A 19,097-nucleotide genomic window follows, 5' to 3' on the forward strand; every position below is an offset into this window, starting at 1 on the left:
AAACTGCTACCAGTCTGGGGCTTCTGATTCTCAGATGTTTTAAGTAGTTCAAAGGCCAGTAAGTGCTACTTCCTCCTATTCTAAAGAAAATGAGGGTAAAAGACAAGAGTGTGCAAGACTTCCACATTCATTCCTAGCTCAGAATAAATACAGACTTTCTCCACAGAAAATAGGCAGAGCTAGGTAGCACAGTGTTTGGAAACAGCATTAGCTTAGCATAGTGCCCTAGGCCTTGGGGAGAAGCCCTCTGTATGGGGCTTTCATCTTTCTTCCAAGATCATACACCAAAATAAATACAAGTTGCTGTTATAAGAGGAGTGTGCTTAAATCACTAGTCTGCTCTTCTTTCCATATTTTCCTCACACCATGGCTGTGCCCAGGGGTTAGTTTCCAGTAGGCAGATTTCAAGCAGTGCTTCTTGCAGTGGTACTCTGATTCAGCTTTTTTCTGGGTTAGAAGGCCCTAGATAAAACAAGGGGATAGGAGGTACATTCCTGCCATGTCACTGCAGACATGAACTCAATTTTCTGCTACACTATAAATTTAGTAAATAACATAGCAGTTATACAGTGTGGTTCTCCATTACAAATACTATACAATTTGTAAGAAGTCATGGAAAAAAAACATAAGAAGCAATAAAAGAAGCAATAAAATAATAAGAAGCATGAGAGCCTGCTCCAGTCAGCACTGGGACTGATGGCATCCTGAACAGAAAGACGCAGTACCTCCGAACATGCATTTTTTTAGACAACGTGCAGCAGCAGAGGGCTGCACAACAAGGAATCCTTCTCATGTTAATGAATCCTGAAATACTAACATGAAGGTGAATAGGAAATAGAGATGTACAGATTGAGTGACTATAGAGGAGGTTGAGAATAAGGAGCAGACACTGAGAACGGAAGAGAAGAGATACCAAGCACATCACGTCTCCTTTGTGTGTGCCATCCCAGCACAGAAATTTGGGTTGAGGAGAAAATGGGAGAGGGGTAATATACACTGCTGACATTGCTGACACCAGCCATGGAGGTGCTCCATGAATAAACCAACCTAAGCACTGCCATTGGTGGACCTCCAAATCCTAACCTAACAATGTCCCTTCTCTTTTAACATATGAAAGCACAGGAAATTCTCTGTCGGCACTGCAAGATTGCTGTTTGATAGTATCTTTTCCAAAACACTTGGTCTGACAGGGTTCAAACAAGAAAATCAAGAAAGAACACACTAGCTTGCATGTAGCTAAACCATTGCTTTGAGCAATAAACCAGGCAGCACTCACATGTCCAGCCAAATGACTCATCTTCTGCATAAGCAAATTCAAGTCTCTTCCTTCCACCTCCTCACCACCCCCTAAGTCTGCATCCTACTGCAAGTGCAGAGGTGACACTGTCATTGCTGCAGGCACTCAGGGCCGCTATAAAGTGAAGATATGTGCTCAATTTCCACAGGCAAAGAAATACTGCTTTGTAAGTACATCACTTTTCTGTTGTTGTTTTTTTGTTTTGTTTTATGTTTTTGTGTTTTTGTTTTGTTTTTTTGTTTGTTTTGTTTTGTTTTGTTTTTTGTTTTTCTGAGTGGAAGTGAGGAGAGGTTTATTAGGAGCTGTTACTGCATCTTTATTGGAGCATGTCAGACCTGAAGGAGATCGTATGCTTCCGGTGAGCAACCAGTGGCTGGGCAGGCAGCCACTCAGCTGCACCTCCAGCATGCCAGCCCGACCCTCGTGCCTGCATGAATGTTGCCATTGTGCAGATGGCAGCAGGACACACAGCTTGAGGGACCCCAGCACAAGTCAGCCCATCCAGCTGCGGTAGAGCACGGCTTTCCTTGGGGGGAAGTGCGCATGAGCAGCCAGGGCAGATTTAAGGACTGCTTTCAGAACAGATGCGGGACACTGCACCACTGTAGCAGTGATCATGCTGAAAAATTTTGAATGGTTTTAAGTCGGCTGAAAGATCACACTCCGGTGCCTCAGCTGCCTGCATTGAGCCTAACCTGATACTGCCAGGTACCATATTCATATTTCCTTGCTGTCTCTGGAAATGCACAGGAACATTTTAATGGACATTTGGAAAAGTTTCTTGCTGCTGTAGATAAAAATATCTCAAGGAAGTGTTCAGAAGGCATTTCCGTTAACAACAGCATTGTTCTCATTCATGTCTGTGTTCAAAGTGAGAGCAGTTAGCTACAGAATATTTGTGCTGAATGTGCCTGTTTTGTTGTTTTTTGGTTTTGTGTGGTTTTTTTTGTTTGTTTGTTTGTTTTTTACCTAAATGAAGTCTTTTACAAATTAGGATATTTTAGAAGACATTTTCACAGACTGAGAAGGACCAAACTGAATGGAATATAACCTGTGAGAGCTTTCAGTGAGCACTGCCAAGCTGATGTCACAAGTGGCTGCTGTTGTTGGGAAATGTGAATCTAGGTGTAGCTGAAAATACAAATGTTTATCTTGTGAGAATTTTGATAGAGAAGTGATTTTAAAAGTTTAGTCAGTAAGGGAAAACAGTAAACTATAGAAGACTTGCAAGTTATTTCACCTCAAGATTATTAAAATGGATGAAGAAAGGGGTACTACTTCTGGAGGTGTTAACTAATGAGACAGGAGTAGAACTTTGCTTCCAGCTGGGTTCAGTTCAGGTGCAGAGCAGCTGCTTGTGGCAGCTTGGCCATGGAGGCCCCTCAAGGTGTTAGTTCTCCAAAGCACTCACAGCCAGGCCAGAGAGAAACTGGCTGCCCACAACAGGGCGCCTGCTGACTTCTCAAAAAGATGATGAACAAGGAGAACTTCTCTGACAAGCCCTCGTGCTCCCCAGGAGCTACTAAGGTTTCTCTGGCAGCATTCCCACTGCCATCAGTGAGGCAGTGGCCAGGCAGGGGTAACTGTCAAGCAATGCAGCAAGCTGTTTTCTGCACATTACCTGCTATTCACAGCCAGCTTCCGAGGAAGTCCAGCCTGGAGTTCCACCCTGTGCTTTGAAGCAAGATAATCCAACTATGAAGCACAGGCAGGTTGAGATAAGAAATTACACCAAAATTTGAGTATTTCCACTTCCCATTAATTTTGACTTCTGGAGGCATATAGTGTGCATATGTAAAACTGCAGTGTACCCCAATATCTTTCTTGTATAGGCTTAGGAGGCAGCAAAGACAAAAGCCCAGATGCAGAAGTCTGAGTGTCTGTAGATAGCAATATTGCATCAGTATTGAGGTATTGTAAATGGCCGAATAACAATTTTCTAAGTATAGAGGAGTAAATTTTCCCATTGAGGCTTATAACATTGAGGAATAAAATGTATTAACCATGGTTATTAACTAAAATGCTAAATATTATAATTTCTGGGAAACAAAATGTTAAACCAGCACAATTTTGGAAAGTGGGACATGGGATGGTTCCACAAGACATGAGGTAAAATTGAAAGGATTCTATTGAATAGCCTGGGATACAGGGCCATTTGGTTTTAACTATAAAACTTTCTAACAGTTTGTCCTATTCAGGCAGTCAAAGAAAAATCCCCATAGGAACCTTTGCAGAAAGCTGTAGACAGAGGGGAGAAATAGCACAGAATCTGACACATACAAAGGTGAAAAAAGCTCAGCTCGGAGTTTAAAGTCAAACAACAAGAGGGCGTAAATGTAGTGTCTTCTGTTCTTCATTGAAAGAGTTTGACTAGAGATTATATGGCTGAAGATTTATCTCATCAGCATGAAAGGAAACTTGGCATGTTATGTGAAGAAGTAGCAGGTTGTTACTATCTCAGTGATTACAGAAAAAATAAATGATAGAAAGGATGGGATTTTAAAAAGATTTTAACTTCCTTTTGACTAAATACTATTTTAAAAAGCTGAGCTGTGTAGCAGAGGAGAATTATTTTGCTATTTTAAGTGAAACATCTTCACAAAAGAGCAAAATTCCTCTAAGAAATGAAGACATCCTGTCAATGAAAATAACATTAATGCTTTTACTCTTCTTCATTTACAAGCTGATCAAAGTCAAACTAAAGCAAGTAAATGGATGCTGATGGGCTTTGATTAAGTTTTTTATCTATTTTTATGGCAGTGACAACTAGAAAGATGCAGACTTAACCAGGCTCTTTCTCTTGGTTTTACAGGATCTGAATGCTCCAAATGCAGAAATGATTTGGCAACAAATATCACGTTGGTACGAAAAAAGTTCATGAATTATTTTAATATTATTATTAAATCTGAAGCCATCTAACTTTAATAATGACAGAACATCGTATTGTAAAAGAATGGGCTTTCTGTAAAGCATACTCGGAGTCTGATTTTCTGTTTGTTTGATTGGTTGGTTCTTGCTTTTACCACTGTAATATTAGAGGGATGAATGTTCAGATCATTGGCTTTCTTCCTTCTCCTGTGTTTCAGGACATGCCTGCTCAAAGCCCTGATTTTCAGTCTACTTCTGCAGCCACTAATGACACAGCCTTCCATTATCACTCAGCCAAACTTTGTCCTGTTGTTGGCTGATGATCTTGGTATAGGGGATGTAGGTTGCTACGGGAATGATACTATCAGGTAAGGAAACAGCATATTAATGAATAGAGTTGATACTTGATGCAAGCCTTCAGTCTTCTGCCCATCACCAGCCATTACAGCTGTCTTCAAATTCATTTACTGGAGAACTGGGGAGATTTCCTATGGGAGTCACTATGTAAATGTAAATAACACCACCTGGAGTATCTTACACGCTAGAGGGCATTCCCAGAGCCTGCTCTGCTATGCAGAGCTGTTCTTATCTGGGAACATGTAAACGGAGAAATGCTAAGCACTTGCATGTACCTGAAGATAGAAATACTGTCTCCTCTTTCAAGTGCTTTGCCATTCTTTCTAAGACTTACATCAAGCAAATCACTGATGTGAATTATGTTAATAGGAAATACTTCTGTTAAAAGATTTGAGGACAGAATTTGCCTTTTCTTTGGAAATCATGCCACATTAATGCCTTTTGGCCTCCTACCACCTTGTCACCAAACTCTGTGTGTTCACCCCCCCTAAGCCAGAAAAGTTCTCAGAATCTCATCCTGACAACCAAGTAGCAAGTTTCTGGCAGGCATCTCTGCATGGGTTGGCCTCCAGCATAAGATCATCCTCAAGGCTTGAGTTCTTTTTTTCAGTAGCGGTGGGGAGCCTTTCACGAACACCCTCAGTAGCATCTAGGAAATAAGAAGGAATAGAAGGAATAATTGCCTTGAAATTTATCCAGATAGCTTTTTTTTCTTTTTAATGAAGGAAAAAAAAAAAGAAAAAAGAAAATATCTAATCTTGAATAAAATAATTCAAATACAAAAAGATTCCCAAAACAGAGGTAAGTGTATTATTCCTCATTCCCATTCCTTTGAAGGCTCTGTGATTGATATCTGACAATGCTGGTTTGCTTTTAGGACTCCAAACATTGATCGCCTGGCAATGGAAGGAGTGAAGCTGACCCAACACATCACTGCAGCTCCACTTTGCACCCCCAGCAGAGCAGCGTTTCTCACTGGCAGATATCCCATTCGATCAGGTTTGCTTTGCACAGCCAAGTGGCCTTTAAACATTACTTTATTGCTGAATGGAACAGTGCTATACAGTCGGCACAAAAGAAATGAGAGTGCTGTGGACATGAAAGCACATGAAGTCTCACCAGCTAGGTCTAATACCTTTGATGTTGCATCTGTATTTATGGGGTACGGTGAACCAGTCTGGGGGCAGGGGAGAAAGCCAGCTCTGCAGAGTAGGTTGCTCCCCATCACCTAGTAACTCTGCCTTTTAGTGCTCTACTGCAGCCAGAATGGAGTTGGTACTGCTTTTTACCTTCAGATAAGTCATTACAAAGATCTACAGAGTAAATCTCTGTAGATTTCTGTCTGTTCCCTCCAGTCTGGGTGCAGAGCAAGTTGTTTGCAGAATAGATTTATTATCTGTGGATCAGAATGCATCTGTCCTACATAATTACTGTTTGACAGCTTTATTATTTTTCTCAGTTCTCTTTTTGAATTAAAACTACTATCCTGTCAAAATGCTTTCTTGAACTGAAGAAGTATGATAAACAAGTGGCTCTGTATGTTTCTAGCAGTGACTGTATTACTGGTCTTATTGCAAATGATCCTCAGTGCCTTCATTCCTAAGGCATTTTGAAGCCAATATGTAATCCTATTTTTGTACTGATAACTTGCACTCAGACTGGAAAATGCACATGCACCTGTATAGACCCTGTCTCCCACTGTAACAGCAAGGCCAGGACATCCAGTGCTTCCATGGCATTTCATACTTTACATTACATCATTTGACAGAGTTATGTCAGTATATAAAGTTGACCAGGGTGTAAACCTGTAGATGTGGAGAAGACCATGGTGCCATGTAGCTTCTCTGTGGGTTTCAGCAGCCATATACTGGCTCTGCCACTCTGCAGAGCTTGGGAGTTCCAAGGCAGCCTTATGCAAGGTGGAGTTTGAGGGTGATGGAAGGCCAAAATCTGTCCTCACCACCACACCAGGCCAGTGCACTGCTTGCAGCCTGGATGTTACTGCAACACGTAAATGCATCTATGCAACTGTGCCAGTGCAGATTAAAATGGCGCAGTGTGAGCTGCAGAGAAGGATAGCTATTATGCAGTGGAGAGGTTTAACTCTTTCTTGTCCTTATCCACTGTCCTAGATTCATGTACCCAAGCTAACAGCATTAGGATAAACATTTAACCCGTAATATCAATGAAACCAGGAAACAAGGAAGTCCATTTCATAAAACTACCAGCTTTACTTCTTGAGTTTTTTTTATATTTTGTAGGAATGGATGCTATAAACAATTACCGTGTTATTTTTTGGAATGGAGGCTCAGGAGGGCTCCCTCCAAATGAGACCACTTTTGCAAAAATACTGCAGCAACAAGGCTACAGCACAGGACTAATCGGTATGGAAATGTTTCTGAATCATAGGATCAATCATAGAATCATAGAATGGCTTAGGTGGGAAGGGACCTCAAAGGCCACCCAGCCACAATCCCTGCCATGGTCAGGCCTGCCCTCCACCAGCTCAGGCTGCCCAGGGCCCCATCCAACCTGGCCTTGAGCGCTTCCAGGGATGGGGCACCACAGCTTGACTGGGCAACTTATGCCAGTGCCTCATCACTCTATGAGAAAGAAATTTCCTCCTAATATCTAATGGCTTACACTGTGTTTCACCCATAAATCTCACTCAAACCAATAAGTTTCTTTAGCAAATGCCCATACCTCAGCAGTAATACTTGTATTTCCTGATCCAAGCATATCATGTTCTGACCAAAAAGAATCTCATGAAAGAAGAAATGTCTGACAAAAAAAAAATGACCTTTACTGTTGGCCTGCTTTCAAGCACGTTGACATTAGGTCATTAAAAAAATATATTGGAAAATATGTTGTTAAATATATTAATTGAATGTCATTCTACCAGTTATTCCAGTGCCATTTAACAAGAAAGCAAACGCATGAGTTTCATGTAAATGAGTTGCATGTTTATGGTTTGTGTTGAAAAGAGAAGACTTGCAACTTGCACAGAAGGGAACAGCTGCTGCTTAAAACAGTGGAATCAGTTCAAAATGTCATGGGATTTGGTCTTTCAAAAACAGAAACAAAGCAATTATTTCTTGTTAAGTACATATCGTGCCACTGTAGTTCACCAATATTTAAGCAAAACCCGCAAAACATTACATCCTTCAACATTAATAGAAATTCCATTTTGCTTTATATTTTACAGGCTTTTTTAATATAGTTGTAACTTTTCTTCATGATGCAGTTTCAAATGATTATTTATCTTAGATATGTCACATGGCACTGCAGAACTGAGGAAACACATAAGTTCCTGAGATGAATATTCAGTGATTTGCCCTACTTCATCCAAGCCTCTAAATGCCCATAGCCAAAATCTATGACTGACACAAAAAAAACAACAGTTGCACAAGTAAACTGAATGTTCTGCAAAAAAATGTCTGCAACAGTGGATTTATATTCATCCAGAAGAATAAATTGGAGACGTAAAGAACAACAGCAGACAAAGTGAAGCCTTCTAAGCATTTTAAGTTCTATATTAACAAATCTTTCTGTTGCATTTGTAGCAATATCATAAAATAGCCTGTGCCGATTAGCCAAATTCTTCAGTTTGGCATCAGCATTTAATCACTAATGAAATAATCAGATTTGTCCCCACTTTGAAAAAGAATTGCTCTGAGGGGAGATTGCTACATCCCACCTGAGAGATATCTAACAAAATCGGTCACCATTTTCCCTGGCATTTCAGCTATCACAGAATGGCCAGGGTTGGAAGGGACCTCAAGGATCATGAATCTCCAACCCCCCTGCCACATGCAGGGCCACCAGCCTCCCCATTTAATACTAGACCAGGCTGCCCAGGGCCCCATCCAATCTGGCCTTGAACACCTTTAGGGATGGGGCATCCACAATCTCTCTGAGCAGCCTGTTCCAGTACCTCACCACCACTCTCTCTGTAAAGAACTTCCCCCTGACATCCAACCTAAATCTTCCCTCCCTCAACTTCAAATCATTTCCCCTTGTCCTGCTGTATCTACCCTTTCAAAGAGTTGATTTCCCTCCTGTTGATTCACCTCCCTGAGAGTGTCTTTTAGTCATGTAGTTTATCTAGATTCACAGAATCTGATTATATGAACTTTTTAGGTGGTAGAGTGACATAAAAGAAAAATAAAAAACTACTAAAAGAAACCATAAGAATAAATAACATTCAAGTCACAAAACAAGAAATCTTAAATAACATCTGTCTGTATCCTTACAATTGAATGGCCACTTAATTGCTGCTGCTGAATGGTTTGTCATTGGTTTGTTCTGAGCACAACAAGTTTAATTGCAAAGTCAAATCTTACTGATAAACTGTGATTTGATGTCAGGAAATGCTCTGCAGAGTCCTTGTAAGTCATAAAGCCAATGTTATATAACATAACCGTCAAGGAATAGTTTATCCTTATTAGACAATTTCACTTCTGTAGTTTTGAGCTTTTTGGAGCATGTCAGAAACCTTTATCAAACTCAACTAGAGATTAAGGTGTCAAAGTACATCTAACGTCCAAGGATGCTTTAGCTGCACCTGTATTTATGACCAATACATCTACACATTTATTACAAACCTGTTTCATTTTACAGCTGTCTCTAAATATAATAAGAGGTAAACTGAATATAGATTTTGGCTCTAAGTAATTAATGCACCTAGAATATAGTTTTCCCCTTTCTTTATACTAATATCCAAAAAAGTTTCTTTCTAGGATAATGTATTTCTGTAAGTGCACAGTTCTTTAATCCACAATAAGAATTGATTGCAAATTAGGTTTTTAGTAAAATTCTAAGGGTTCATTTTGATCTATAAATCTGACATCCAAGGCCTCCATTGCATTAGAGGTTTTAAAAAGTAATTAAACTGCACCTCCTGCACAAGACAAAAGAAGTAGATTCTTGTCACTTGATTCAGATATTCTTGAGCCTCAGTGTTTGAGCCAAAGGAGCCAACTTGTTGTGTTTCTGTGTAAGTACCTAACCAGTCTGATTGCATAGACTTAAAAGGAAGGAAAAGCATAATTTTGATGTGCCATTCATCATAACAGTGGACATCTGATCTGATCATAAAAAAAGAACACATGGTATTGTAAAATGCCACATGGTCTTCCTTTTGATATTTGAAGACTTTAAAAGAAAAACACTTTGACTGTTTATGATTAAATACAAATAAACAGAAAAAAAAAATCTATTTTCATTCAGGATATGAAGATAATATTATCAACAAACTGACTTAAACATATATAGTTTCATGATAAATCCTGACCTCTTGAGCTTAAGCCCTGGATCCTGTGGTTTACCTGACAAAACCACTGTTGAGATGTATGTTGTTTGGATACCATGCATCGCTGAGTCTTGCTGAAATCCTTCCATTAAGTTATTAAAACTTTCCAGAAACGAGTCTTCATAGCATCTTGAAAGTAAAAGGCAATAGAACAGTGTTATTTTTCCCTGTGCTTTCCAATGGTCTCCCTTCTCCTATTTCATACCATTTCATCTTCAAGAAGGCCATACATTTTGTAGAGTTATGAAAAACTGATTTTTTTCCATATATCTAGTTCTTTTTATAGTCCGGACTTATTTGTATTTGATCATAGCTGCAAGGCATGAATATGTATACAGAGAACCAATAACTCTGGTGGAAATTTATAATTTATAGTGGTTAACATTCATCAGTTATTCCCCATTTTATCCGTGCATACTTAAGTATGTATCTGTAGGATGAAGAAGTTGCCACAAGCAAGGAAAAAAACAAAATAAAACATTTTTTGAGAAATGTTTTAATGAAGAAAAGCTCATTTTTACATATTATTTCTTTACCTTTTAATAATATGCATTTTCAGGGAAGTGGCATCTAGGTGTTAACTGTGAACACCGAAATGACCATTGTCATCACCCTTTGAACCATGGGTTTGATTATTTTTATGGGATGCCTTTTACACTAATAAGTGACTGCCAAACAACAGAAGAACCAGAGATGGATAGAGCCTTCAGAAGGAAAGTTTGGCTTTATACTCAGATGATTGCCCTTGCTACGCTCACCACTGCCCTAGGGAGACTCACCGGCTTGTTTTCTGTCCACTGGAAAACAGTGACCTGCCTTGCTCTGTTTAGTCTCCTTTTCTTTATGTCCTGGTTCTCAAGTTATGGATTTGTAAGATATTGGAACTGCATTATGATGAGAAACCATGAAGTCACTGAGCAGCCAATGGTGACAGAAAGGACTACATCTTTTATTTTGAGAGAGGCCATTTCATTTATTGAAAGGTAATGTGAATTTCCATTACAAGCTTTTATTCTGTTTTTTTGCATGTCTTTCGACTTTTAAACAGCATTTTCCTCTGTGAAGTCTCTGTAATTTTTTTAACAGAAGATAGAATAATTAATATTATTATATACTAATAATGATTCTATAGTACTAAAACAAAAGACGATGCAGTCATCGGCCACAGCCAACATGGGTTCAGGAGGGGAAAGTCCTTTTTAATCAACTTAATCTCTTTTCTTTTGACAAAGCTACCCGTGTAGTTGTCAAAGGGAAACCAGTTAATGTAATCTTTCTGGATTTCAACAAAGCTTTTCATACTGTTTCTCACAGTATCCTTCAGGACAAAATGTCACACATACAGCTAGACAAAAACATAATGTGATGGGTAAACAACTGTCTAGGGGGGCAGTTCTATTAAATGGGGTCAAAACAGGCTGGCAGCCAATCAGTAATGAAGTTCAACAGGGCTCCACGTTAGGGCCAGTTCTCTTTAATGGCAGATGATAGGAGAAATGTGTTTGCCAGCAAGGGAAAGAAAAGCGATGAATTAGCTATATCATGCAGACTGATGTGGGGAGTCATTGGCAGGTGACAAACCTCTTCATTTCAGTAGCACTGAGATAGTTTGCAATAGCAGAAAGTGGAGCTTCAGTATGAAACTTTTCTATGCATGACTCAATGGGAAAAAAAAAAAAAGAGAAAGCCAAACAGTATTTTGTCAGACAGATCCTAACTGGTATAAGATGATTCTGAGTTTAGTAGTGGAATATGTATGTAAATCATAATGCCATTTTCCATTACAACTGAGCTCTGTAAGTATTGAGACCCTTTCTCTTAGTAACGGAGTGTTGATTTCTGTTTTTTAGAAATAAGCACAAGCCATTCCTCCTTCTTCTTTCCTTTTTACACTCCCATACCCCTCTACTCACAACAGAGAAGTTCACTGGGAAGAGTAGCCATGGTTTATATGGAGACAATGTAGAGGAGATGGACTGGATGGTGGGTAAGTCACCAGCAAATAAAAGTGTCTCCAGCTACTTAATGCCTAGCTGTGCACAATGAAGGGTAGTAACACATTTTATAATAAAAATGCAGCTGTCAGTAGAAGAATAAGGAACAGAATTAACAGCGGGGAGGAAAAAAGTCCTAATATCTGTCACTGTTGGTTTACACTGTTAGCTTTTTGTTTTCTACAGTCTTTGATCAAGTGAGTCTTTCCATTCTGCAAATGTACAGTCTAAGTTTTTGAGGCCTTGATTAACATTTTATTTATAAAATTTTACAGCACACTTCTCTTCTTTACCGTAGAGGCTCCTGGTCTGTAACTGTTATTCTTGCACTCCTTTTCTAAAATGCTAATTATAAAAGAGTTACAGCACACTGTCATTTTTTGCTTTTATAGACAGTGAAATAACAAATGTAAATCTCAGTCCTGCAAAACTTTTCTTTTAAACATTGACCATACCATGACCATACATAAATGTTTGCGAGTCAGAGGCTAAAAAGTATATTGTGTGAACTATCTTTTTAATTCTTAAATATATATGCATTCTTGTGTTTGCAGGGCAAGTTCTAAATGCTATTGACAGGGAAGGTTTGAAAAAAATACACTAGTTTACTTTGCCTCTGATCATGGTGGATGGCTGGAAAGACAAGAAGGCAAAAGGCAGCTGGGTGGTTGGAATGGAATATACAGAGGTAAGATGGTGACAACCCAGCAACAACTACTACAGTATTCAGGGTACCACTAAAGCTTAGGTAAGACTGCATGTTTCAGAATTAACAGGTTTTTATCACTGGGAGTTAATAATTATGCATACAAAAATGTACACAATTCTAGTATGTGCAAATAGTTGCATGATTTTCAAACTGGCACTTCCTCAAGAGGCAGCTGATCACAATTGTTAATATGCATGCTTAACATCCATAAATATGATAATATCTGAAACTTTGCTTTAACTGCAGCAAGTATTTTGTATGGTTGCAAAAGAGGAGAACAATTTTGGGAAATCACTTTATACCTAAAAATTTTATCCACGCTGAGTTCTAACGTTGCAACATGCTTATAAAACAACAAAAATAAGTGAGAATAGAAGGTAACTTAAGGAGTGATTGTGTGAATACGTTATCAGTGGTGCTAATGAGAAGGAGCTTAGTGTAATCTCTAGGAGGAAGACTCAAGAAGATAACATTAGAGAGTTTATGCTAATACAGAGCATTCATTTAAAATTTCCTTTTTTTTTTTTTTTTTTTTCTAATGAAAGGTGGAAAAGCTATGGGAGGCTGGGAAGGAGGAATCCGTGTTCCAGGGATATTTAGATGGCCAGGAGTGTTACCTGCGGGCAAAGTGATTGATGAACCTACCAGCCTTATGGACATTTATCCCACAGTAGTTCATTTGGCTGGAGGAGTAGTGCCTCAGGACAGGTACAAACAAGTGTTCTTATTCTTATTCCTCCTTTTCTCTCAAGATAATAGAAAATCTATTTCTGAAATATATTCTAAGGGTCTGACATTTTCTTTTCCACTCCTGCTCCTTTTCTAGGCATATAAGTCACTCTAGCTCAGTCACCTCTTCTTTGCATTTGAGATTCAACATCTGCTTATAGACTGCAAGCATCTTCTTTGCTCAGAGCTGTCAATTCCACCAGAGCTGTCCAGAGGGAATGCAGAACTGAACAGCTGTCCCCAGTCTGATGATCTCCATTTTTTTTATTAGAGTAATTGATGGCCGGGATTTGATGCCTTTACTGCAAGGAACAGTTGAGCACTCAGAGCACAAGTTCCTGTTTCATTACTGTGGCACTCATTTACATGCTGTGCGATGGCACCAGAAGGACAGTGAGTACAATTATTATTGCTCAAGAACTCAATTTAGTCTACAGTAGGACAGATTTGTTTACCCATTTTGGGGGGAGAATTCAAACTTTCCAAATAGTTCCATGTGTAAGATGATAAAGAACATTGCCTGTACTTTTGTGACACAAAGTATTTGCTTATGGTTTCCAAGTATGTGACACGAGCTCTGTAGAACCAAGCAGAATACTGGAGTTCAGGATGGGTCTTGCCCATCTATCTATTTGAATGCAAGGCCTGGAGAATCCATGCCTTCTTTGTCTCAGGGAGCAGTCTTTGACTCGGTCCTTTGTCTGTCCTTCTACCCTAACAAGGAACAAGCCATGGAAACCCCAAATCTTTTTTTCTTTTCTGCGTAAAGTAACAAAAATAGGCATAAGTGATATTTGCTAAAAATTTTGAAGAAATTTAGAAAAATCAGAAATCATTTTACAGTATTAGTTTATATTTTGTGTCATTCAATTTAAATGAAATTACAAAACATATCAAGCAGTTAATGTAGACCCAATGTGCAAACCAATCTCCCAAAAATGAACTCTAGGAAAACATTCAGTCCTCTAATGCTTGGTGATAATAACCATCAGTATCATTCTGAGCCTTTTTTCTTTCCTGACAGGTGGAGTCATTTGGAAGGCTCATTATGTGACCCCAAACTTCCGTCCACTTGGGGCTGGGGCTTGTTACGACAGAGGATTTTGCCCATGTTTTGGGGAAGGCGTGACCCATCATGACCCTCCGCTACTGTTTGACCTCTCACGAGACCCTTCTGAGTCCCAGCCTCTGTCAGCTGACACTGAGCCCCTCTTTGACATTGTAATAGGACGGATTGGGAGAGCCATTGAAGAGCACCACAGGACACTGACTGCAGTCCCACAGCAGCTCTCCGTGTACAACATCATCTGGAAGCCGTGGCTGCAGCCCTGTTGTGGGACATTCCCATTCTGTTGGTGTGATAAAGAAGGTGATGATAAACTTGCTGACCTATAAAGGAAATAACTGAAGTTACCCAAGGTTTTAGATCATGAATATTTTCTCTGTGGGGGGTGTTTATTAGTGGATTGTTTGTTCAGGTTTTTTGTTTTTGTTTTTAATGGAGATTTTATTTGAGAATCGTTCCAGTGAATTGCACAGTATTTGGTAAAGGTGGCTTTAGACTGGACACTCTCAGGGAAGGAGAAGGGCAGTATGATCTGAAGAATGTGTTTTAACTTGCACGTGCTGACAATTGAATGAATAATTCAATTACACTGAAATGTAACAACATTAAACTTTTACCAGTAATTATGCAACTTATCTTTTGTTGTTTATGAATGTATATTTAGAAGTTTTGGTTGGTTGGGTTTTTTTTCTTTGGAATTTGTAAGTCATTCAGGGATTAAGTTTCCTTTCTTTTTTACAGTTAATGGCAATGCTAGATATCCCTGTAATATATTTTTGCAGACTACTTTTCCTCCTACCTCCAGAATATTTCCTCATATTATATCCTCTAAAAGTAGCTTCCTTCCTTATAGCTAGTCCCTCCAACGGCAGTGATGATGGCAGCTGGTTAGCCTGGGGCTTCTTCATCAGGAATGACTACTTAGTTGAGGCATGAAGTTTGGATATATATAAGCTGGATCTGCCAGTGCTTTCTGAGGATAGGTGTCTTTTGCTTGCAGTCAGTTTCTTTTTATGGAGAACACAAAGAGGAAAAAAATTTCCTTTTCCAAAGCCGTATTGCAACCAACTTCCTAAGCAGCACTAGCAAGTGCATAGTGGTATTGATGGTCACACAAGTACAAAGTCATTTGAGCAAAGATCATATAAGCTACGTCAGTGCCCTAGAAATGGCTAGGACTCATTTCTCTCCTTTGGTAAATGTCTAGCTTATTTTGCTTTTATTTGCTCCCTTGTTTTCCTCAGTTCATTCATTGAGAAACCTACAGGCAAATAAAAAGACCTACAACTTAAAAGCAATGTTGTATTACATGCTGTGATCTCATGCATTTCACAGACTTGCCCCCAGATGAGCACCCAGATGCTCCTTCACTGCTCACTTTGTTGAGAAAAACGCTCAGTCCTACTGTGAAAACTTCAAGGGATGAAGTGAATCCATCATTTCACGTATACCGGATTCTTGCTTAATTACTCCATGGTTAAGAATATGCACTTTATTTCGTATTTGAATTTATTTGATTTCACTTGTTTTTTCTTGGCTAAATTTAAAGTTCGTATTCAATATCCAACATTTTCTTAACAAGAATTTACTACGGGACATTTATTATTTTTTAATTTTTTTTTCCAAGACTCACTTCCATTCTCAAGCCAAGGATTTTACACCCTCAGTTTTTTAATACCTTTAAAAATATGTGAGTGTAAGACCTGTGTATATAACTGAAACCTTTTTATTCTTCGACAGGAACACTTAATAGCCCTGTAGGGTGTCTGTTTGGGGCTAGAGGGTACAGGAAAATATCTGAGCTAGAATTGGCATTGGTCACTGGTGTTTGCCCATGAAAGCACGGGTATCAAGTGGAATGAGAGCTTTGTTCCCTGTAGTCTCAAAGTCAGCCTCTGGGCATCTCGTGTAGCACTATCACCCCTCCAGTCCTCTTCCTTCATATGCTGCTTAACAGCCACCTAACAATGTCATTCCAGCTCCCACTCTCCCTTACTAGGAGTTTTATAAGCAAATATTGGTACATGTTGCCAGTCAGTCCATGACAAGTCATGCTGTACTTCCCAGTAGTTTCAGGCATGGTTTTTCTGCTACACCTGCTATGCTTTTCTTTTTGAGTCATAGACCATCACAGGACTTATCATATTCAGATCTTGTTTGTACTGTTCTGCTGCCAATGACTAATTAAACCCAGCTAATGTGGCACAAGCAACATTAAACTCATTTAGCACAGAATCATTTATAAAAATATGCTTTCAGAAAGGTTATTAATAGTAGTACTCATCAAGATCTGTTCATTTATTTTTTCAGTGAAGGACAAACTATCTGGGGAGATTCTGAACCATCCAATAACTCAAGATACAATTCAAACTTTCTAAGTTGTTATTACTTCATGGCCGCTGATCATTAGGGATCCTGCAGATCATGGAGAATGTAGGAAACACATCAAAGAGGCCCTGTGTACATTGGCTCAACCCGTTCTGGGACTATGGACTTTGGGACTTGCTTTTAACAGCACTGGGTATTACCTCTGTGGGTGTTCAATGTTGTTTAACCTGCACTACCAAAAACATCAGGCAGAGGTCTCTTCAATAGCATGACAGCACACAGGCACAACCAAATGCAAACTAATTACAATCAATATCACCACCACAGGGTGAAGCAGCAGGTGTAACAGGGTTTTCCTAGTCATCCACGATCCTCCAGTGACCCTATCCAAGCAGGCAGTCAATGAGTTTTTTAGGGTTATTTTGTCACCCTGTTTTGTCAGCCTGTTAATTCCTCAGTAGCTCAACCAAACTGATTTTCATGCAAAGCCACAGAACATAGAGAAAAATTATATAGACTTTTTAAAGTATTTTAAGTGACTCTAACTTGCAAAGCAGGGGGCTTAAAGGATCTGTATGCAGAAGCTCATTAATCTCTTCTAGTATCACATTGTTCCTTAACAAGTGCTTTGTTCTCGAGCCATTTTTGAGTTGACAGAAACCTATTTACATATGTAATTCGGGGAATAAAGTCTTTAAATGGTTATTTTTTAAATGAATAGCTGTGAAGTGTTCTAAAACTGCCAGCCTTTTAAGAGGTTTCTCATTCATTGGCAGTATTGTAAATTCTGCAAAAATAGCATTTACAACACTAACTTAAAAAAAATGGCAGCAGCAGGAGAAGAAATTCAGAGTTGGCAGTCTTTGAATTACATTACAGTAGTTTATAGCTCTAACATATTTAGAGTGAACAGAAATATGTACAAAATGTAGCTGTTATGATTTTATCTATGTCCATAGTGGCAATTCTAACCCAGTTATGAGAGAAGCCTGAAGGCAGAGGACAGTCAATACAGGCATTCTTAAAACAAATAGATCTTCCATCCTTTTCTTCTTTTTTACAGAAGGCTACACAGTGCTGCAGAGAACTGCCCATTTTCTTGAAGGTAATTTGATGCTTCGTATGTTTTCTACAGCCATTCCTTACTAACATTCATGCATGTATGATGTTGGAAAGCACACTGTGGTAATTTAACATTTGTTTGGAAAGATACATGGAATGAAGGCAGATGTGGGTTTATGATGAACTTGAATTGCTTTGCTGTGGTAATGTATCATAATGTAGAGATCTTCTCAGTACAAGGTGTGCATGTTTTACATAGACCTGTTTGAGCCTAAAAGTTTTACAGGGTTTAAATAAGAAATTTTCAATCCTGGGGACCTTCTAGTTCAATACACTTTGCCTTCATGTTTATAAATTCAAGTTATTGAGCTGTACACTTCAATAAAGGCAAGGATTTGCATTTGGTAAGCTGCATTGCTGTGGACTATGATCTGAAGTGAGAGTTTAGACATAATTCAGACATAGACTTCTACGTTATAATATACCTTTGTAAGGGATGAGAATTGCTAATTTGTTAATTTGAGAAGTTATCTCAGCTGCCCTAGGGTACTAAATGTCTTTTCAAATTCCAGTCTTCCATACATGCATGCTACTGGTGCAAGCATAATTTTTGTCTTCCAAAAAATAAGGTTTGTTATTTTTGTCTAATGAAAGCAGACAGCTGTTGCCTGCCAGTGTCCCACCAGAAGGCATGGCATGAGGCAAGCATCATTCTCAGGCTGAAGAAGGGATTAACTCATCTGGAGGCACATTTTGAACTTGGAAGTTCAAGCCAAAGACAGTAGATACCTGATAATATATGTATATCAAAGTAGTAATGGTGAGCTCCCCAGAGGTTATTTCAGCACCTAGAAAGAGAACTGGGTGGAATTTTAGTATTTATTACTGTGAAAAGTACACTCCACTAGCCATGAAGTCCCTCTTACAGGACTTCAGGTGCCTCTTTGAGCTGAACACACCCTCTGAGCTAAATCTAGGCATCTCCCTGCTCTGTGCTCGCTACAAATGGCCGCATATTCCCTCGGGGGCAATCTCCTCTTGAGACAGGAACAGTCATGAGGAAGAACGGAGGCAACAGTGCTGCAGGAAATGTATTTTGTTATTCAAATAGAAAAGTGACTATGAGTATGGGTGACATTTGGACTAAGATGCTGGCCTGAGTATATGGAGATGGTAAGTGGAAGTGATATTTTTTCTTTTCTGTGCTTGCAGCTTAATATCATAGAATGTGTAATTTTTATCTCTATTTTCAGTCACCAGTTAACTTCTTTTCTTGGTCAAGTAGTACTTAATCACAGGTTTGAATTCCTAGTATTTGTCACCATTGTGTCATTAAAAGCACACGGAAATTATTTATACGTGGTTTAAAACAAGCA

At 39.0% G+C, this 19,097-nt stretch overlaps 1 protein-coding gene across 1 annotated transcript; it reads left to right on the plus strand.

The window, feature by feature from the left end:
- Positions 1-1,633: 1,633 nt before the first annotated feature.
- On the plus strand, positions 1,634-14,966 carry LOC100546176 (arylsulfatase D-like). Its single transcript, XM_019622783.2, is given in 12 exon segments — positions 1,634-2,005; positions 4,110-4,159; positions 4,384-4,533; positions 5,400-5,521; positions 6,784-6,906; positions 10,393-10,816; positions 11,684-11,820; positions 12,382-12,405; positions 12,408-12,515; positions 13,082-13,244; positions 13,537-13,658; positions 14,290-14,966. Coding segments are annotated over 11 exon segments (1,770 nt in total). The 5' UTR covers positions 1,634-2,005; positions 4,110-4,133; the 3' UTR covers positions 14,661-14,966.
- Positions 14,967-19,097: the final 4,131 nt, after the last annotated feature.

Source organism: Meleagris gallopavo, chromosome 1 (genome assembly GCF_000146605.3).
Source record: "Meleagris gallopavo isolate NT-WF06-2002-E0010 breed Aviagen turkey brand Nicholas breeding stock chromosome 1, Turkey_5.1, whole genome shotgun sequence".
In the NCBI taxonomy this organism is placed as follows: Eukaryota; Metazoa; Chordata; class Aves; order Galliformes; family Phasianidae; genus Meleagris; species Meleagris gallopavo.